Below are 5099 nucleotides of genomic sequence, written 5' to 3'. Positions count from 1 at the left end.
AGTTCTGGACTTGTGCAGTCTGACGGGTGTATGTGCCCAATCGGCCAGCCCAGAACACCCAGCTGGTTCCCACGCAGCCACTGATGAGGCATTTCTTCGGGCTCAGCGCAGGGCTAGTGCTCATGCGCGGGCCCAGTGTCTGAAAACCTCTCAGCAGCCAGGCCACTGTCAGAAGAGAGACGAGGGCATGGGGCAGCAGTCTCTCCTGCCCTGGGTGCTCAGCCCCACGAGAGAGCTCGCCGTAGCAAGTTGCCACCCCAGACAGTGGCATGCAGAGAAAAGGGTGCTGTACATGGTAGAAGAACCCACAGTTCTGCCTGGGCGGGGCCTCCGTGGTATACAGCTACCGCGGGCCAGAGCCAGCTGCATGGCCCCGCACCATCACCAGGACGCCGGTGCCTGAGACCCAGCTGTGAAACGGGTTGGTTATGCTCCTGAGGGAGGCTGGCATGGTGTGTCTTGAGATGATGCTGAATGACCATGTCTGGTCCTGTTTCTGGCTTGGAGCCTGGTTGGCACCGTGAGTCTCATTAGATGAAGGTGTGTGGCATCTGCGAGCCTGGGGCCATTCTGACACACTGACACATGCAGCCAGTGCATAGGCCGTGGGCTGCAGGTGCCCTCTGGACTCGGGGTCTTGATGGTGCACAGTGCCAGGCACGCGGAGGTGCAGTGAGTGCTTGAAAGGTGCCTCTCAGGTCGCACAGGGGAAGCTGGCCGTGGGTGTCCCTGGCTTGTCTCTCAGTGGAGAGGCAGAGTCACCTCTCCAGATGCCTCAGCACCCAGACAGCTGTCCCGTGTGGCCCATACCCATTTCTCCTGTCAGGGCAGTCCCCTCTGCCTGCTACCTGCCCCCATGGCAGTGAGAGCAGTTGCTCTATGCCCGGCTCAGAAAAGGCTAGGCAGAGAAGGGGGAGAGAGAAGCAGGGGCTCCCCCAGAGCTGTAAGGGAGAGAATGGATTCCCACCCCCCGTCCCCTGAACTCTGAGGGTGACACCGGTTTGCGAGCCCCCTGAGAGCTGAGGCAGAGCCCGTGCGGCTGGCGGCGGAGTGCCCACTCTGGCCTGGTTAGACGTGGCCCTCTGAGCCGAGCACACATGGTGCTGCCCGAACATTGCAGATGAGGGCATCGCCTGTTGCCCTCAGTGTCGTCAGTGTCATTGAGCGCATGTGGGGAAGGGGGCTGTACCCCCAGTCAGGTTGAGCTCGTGTGCTGCCCCGTGTGTGAAGACCTCGTGCCTGCATCCCGTCATCTCCGCCCCCATGCCCCTCGTCCTGGTGCCAGGGGCTCCTTGCCCTGCCCCTCGAGGCCCTGCAGTGGCCCGTGCCTGGCCCTGCTCTCCGTGCTCTCCCTCCTCCTCCCTCTGCGTCCCTGCAAGGAGCAGGGCCCGTGCACCTGCCACCTGGCGTCTGCCTATCCTGGGAGCAGTGGGCCTGCTGCGGGAACTGCACCATGGTCTGGCAGATCCTTCCAGACCAGGTGGGGGCCCTGTTGCCACCTGGTTCTGGGTGCTGAGGAGGGAGGGAGCAGCTGCCCGCCCCCCTACAGGTTTGCAGTCTCAGCACCCAAAGGGATGGTTCTGCTCTGTCCCGTGGGGTCTCTGTGAGCTGGAATGGGGTCGGTGGTGGTGGGTGTGGCCCGTGGGAGACCCCGGCCCAGGGGCCAGGTGCTTGGGCTCCCAGTGCCCGCCTGCTCAGCCCGGAGCTCTGGTTGGAGCTGTGGAGAAGCAGGCAGGTGGCTGGCGTGTGGTGGCAGTGCAGTGTCGGCAGCACTCAGAGGGGCTGGCCTCTGGCTTCTCCCCCAGTGTGCGCAGGGGGGCCTCGAGGACCCCAAGAGCGTGGCGCACCACAAGCTCCTGCACGCGGCCTCCGAGAGGGTGCTGAGCGACTCCAAGACCATCTCGGAAGAGAACGTCCATGATAAAGGTGAGCTGGCCTCCTGGGAGGCCCTGGAGCAGGGTGGGGAGGTGGGGGTCCCGGTGGGTCCCTCGATGCTCCCTGTATCCTGAGCAGGAAACCAAGTGTGTCACCCTTCTCCTTCCCTGAAAAGCCCTTTGCATTGTGGGATGTCCACGAGCCGGTTTGGCAGAGCCTGGAAGGCCTGGTTATCCGTGTCTGGAAATCCACCCGTGCGTGGCCAGGCCCGCGGGGCACGTGTGGCCACTGAGGTGTTGAGAACGGACATCACACCGGTCTTGTCCCATCACATGCAGTGGGGCTGGGAGGGACCGTGGTCAGCAGAGACCCGTGGAACCCGCCTCCTGGTCTTGGGACCACTCAGGCAGGACTCCGGTGTTTTCCAGATGTCTTATTACTGATCAAGAGGCGGACCCCGGCCCCTCTCCCTAAGATGACCGATGTCTCCACAGACGAGAAGGTGAGCTTGCGTCACACGCCCCCTCCCGCCCCCGCAGGACTGCCGGCTGCTGATGGGAGCGGGGTGTGTCTGGCCAGATGGCTGCCAGTCTGGACGGCTCGGTGTCTCGTGCTGCAGGGGGTAGCTGCCCGAGCTCCTGGGTTCTGCCTGACCTCTGGACCCCTCTCGCGGCGGTGAAGCCCCCAACGTCTTCCGGCGGTTCTTTGGCTTTGTGGTCTGTTTTGGTCTCCCTTCTCCCATGTGCTCATTGGGACTGGAAACCGGCCCTGGGAGTCCCTTCTTGGGTGTCCAGCACCACTGCCTCCCCTAGGCCTCTGGTTCCAGGTCTGGGCCCTGTGTGGGAGCCACATGCTCTGGTGGCTTTGTGTGGACTGAAGTCGCCGAGACGTGGTGTTGGGGGTTGTGTTCTTGGTGCTCGCTGACCCCTGCCCAGTGGAGATGGGCTGGGTGCAGCTGCTGTCTGGCTGATGGGATAGTGCGGGAGTCCAGTGGGTGGGGCTGAGTCCGGTGGATGACAACAGGAGAGGAGAGGAGAGAGCTGGTCAACAAATGGGGGACAGGCTCACTGAGGTGGGACAAGGGAGGGAGGTGCAGACAGGAGAAACAAGGAAGAAAGGAGGAGATGGGTGTGTGGGGGGACAGGGGGGCACTCTAGGTTCAGTGACCGGCCTGCTTACGATGGGCCAGGAGCGGGGTGGGGGTGGGTGGGGGAAGGGGGCCTCCTGAACGGAGTCTCTGCTGGCCCAGGTGTCAGGTCAGGGTGCTTAGTTCCAATAGGACTTATCGCCAGCCCAGGGACACCTGGGGGTGGGCAGACTGATGGTTCTGGAAGGACCCCGTCTAGTACTGTTTGCTGTCTGCCGGGTGTGTGCACCCACAGCTGGTGCATGTGCAGGGTGATGGGTGGTGGGGCTGGCCCCGTTCTGGCCACCAGGAGGCTGTTCAACGGCCTTCCAGTTGGACAGAGTTCAGGTTGGCCGTCCTCTATATGTCGGGCCGTGGCCCCCTGTCCCTGTCTGCTCTCCTGTCCGAATGCAGCCCACTTCTCCGTCCCCCAGCCCAGGGTCCAGCATCATGGCCCGGACACTTGTCCAGGGTCTGCCCACCACCCTGCCAGCCCCCAAGTCCCTCGGACGGAGAAGTCATGGAGTCTGCGAGCCCACTTGCTGCACAGGACAGGCACCCTTGCCGTGGGCAGGCTCACCCTTAGGGTGTCCAGCTTCCCCCAGGGCAGGGGGGTGACCCTTGGGGTGTGGTAGGCCATTATCCCCATCTCTGGGCAGTGGTGAGGTGTTCCTGGGTACCCAGCACCCCGTGCCTTCCCTGAAGGTGAGCACCTGACGGCCCTGCCCTGCGGGTGCCCCGTGTGTGGGTGCTGGTGTTAGTTCTCTTCCGTGTGTGTTGCTCCTTGTTTGCTACACACCCGGCACTTGCTCTGTATCTCCTTCGTTCAGGAGGCCACCTGCAGCACAGGCCACGTTGGCCGCTCCTGGGGCTGGGCCCTGGACTAGGCGCCCAGCCTGTGATCCCTGTGCAGCCCTTATCTGCAGCTGCACCTGGCTAGGCATGCCACCCCAGCCCAATCCCCAGAAGTCCCTGAGTCAGGGTTTCCAAGAACTGCCGGGGTGGGGACAGGCACAGCTCACGTTACAGTGGCATCGTGGTGTCAAGAGCCCTAGGTGCAGGGAGCTGCAGCTCACTCCCCTCTCGTCCAATGGGCAGCCTGTCTGCACCGTGACTCCAAACCAGCCTTTGAACCCAGGGGCACACATGGCCAAGCTCCCGTCTCCCATACCCCCTCCAGCTCCTGCCCCCGCAGGCATGGCCACTACTCCCTCCTCCCTCTGAGCTTGGCTCTGCCCGGGTGCCCGGGGCCCTGGGTGCTGAGTTACATGGTTAGATTCCTGACCCTGTTCATTTCCTGCAGGCAAGCCACAAAATGTCTCCCAAGTTCCCAGACTCCTCTGTAGGACTGGCAAGGCCCGGGGCCACGTGGCCACTCTGGTGGGAAAGTGTGTCTGGATTCCTCTGTTCAGGGTACACGTGTCTGTGGTCATCTGCTCATCCGCTGGCCTTTCCTGGGCTGGGCCTCCGAGCAGTGGTTGTGGGCTGTGCGGTCCCCAGGGTCAGTGCCTGTTGTAGTCACAAGGGGCAGGCCTGGGCGTCTACCCTCCTGCTGATGTTCTGATTCCTCTCCATGTAGAACAAGGCAGACCAGACGGCCCCGGACAGGGATGCCATCTTCCGAGCCACGGCCAACCTGCCCTCCCACAACCTGGACCGGGCCGCAGTGCCCACCAGCACGCGCGATGTGAGTGCCCGCCCAGGGCCCAGCTATGTGTGTGCCCCCACCCTTGAGCCACACGAAGGGCACACCTGGTGGGGAGTGGCGGCTTCCATGTGTGAGTTTGGGAAAGGCTTCAGGGTGTGCACCTGAGACAGTGGACCTAGGGCAGTGCATCTGTGCATCCTCGGCTGAAGGGCAGCACCCCAGCTGGCGCCCCATAGAGCAGGGGTGACCCCGGGCTGCCTTGGGAGAGGCTGGTGGCTTACGGGCCTTCCAGGGTCACCTGGGCAGGGGCAGGAGAGGCCCTGCCCCTTTTCCACCTGAGGGCCTTGTGCCCCAGAAGTGCTGTTGCTCCTGTGAACGTGCCCGTGTTCCCGCCCTGCTCTTGGAGCTTCCTGTGGTCCCCAGCGGTCTCACCCCGACAGCTCTGCTGAC

The 5099-nt window shown here is 63.5% G+C and overlaps 1 protein-coding gene across 1 annotated transcript in view; it reads left to right on the top strand.

The window, feature by feature from the left end:
- Window positions 1-1535: 1535 nt before the first annotated feature.
- Window positions 1536-5099, top strand: part of UBAC1 (UBA domain containing 1) — a 7053-nt gene continuing 3489 nt past the window's right edge. Inside the window, exons 1-3 of the mRNA XM_045289350.1 lie at window positions 1536-1926; window positions 2304-2377; window positions 4581-4802. Of these exons, the coding sequence (XP_045145285.1) occupies window positions 1614-1926; window positions 2304-2377; window positions 4581-4802 (609 nt within the window). The 5' untranslated portion in view covers window positions 1536-1613. The remainder of the gene's footprint in view (window positions 1927-2303; window positions 2378-4580; window positions 4803-5099) is intronic.

This window comes from Echinops telfairi, unplaced genomic scaffold, assembly GCF_000313985.2.
Source record: "Echinops telfairi isolate 266 unplaced genomic scaffold, ASM31398v2 ScPeMD7_25;HRSCAF=90, whole genome shotgun sequence".
NCBI lineage: Eukaryota > Metazoa > Chordata > Mammalia > Afrosoricida > Tenrecidae > Echinops > Echinops telfairi.
The sequence above is the reverse complement of the archived record's forward strand: the minus strand, read 5'-3'. Positions and strand labels throughout refer to the sequence as shown.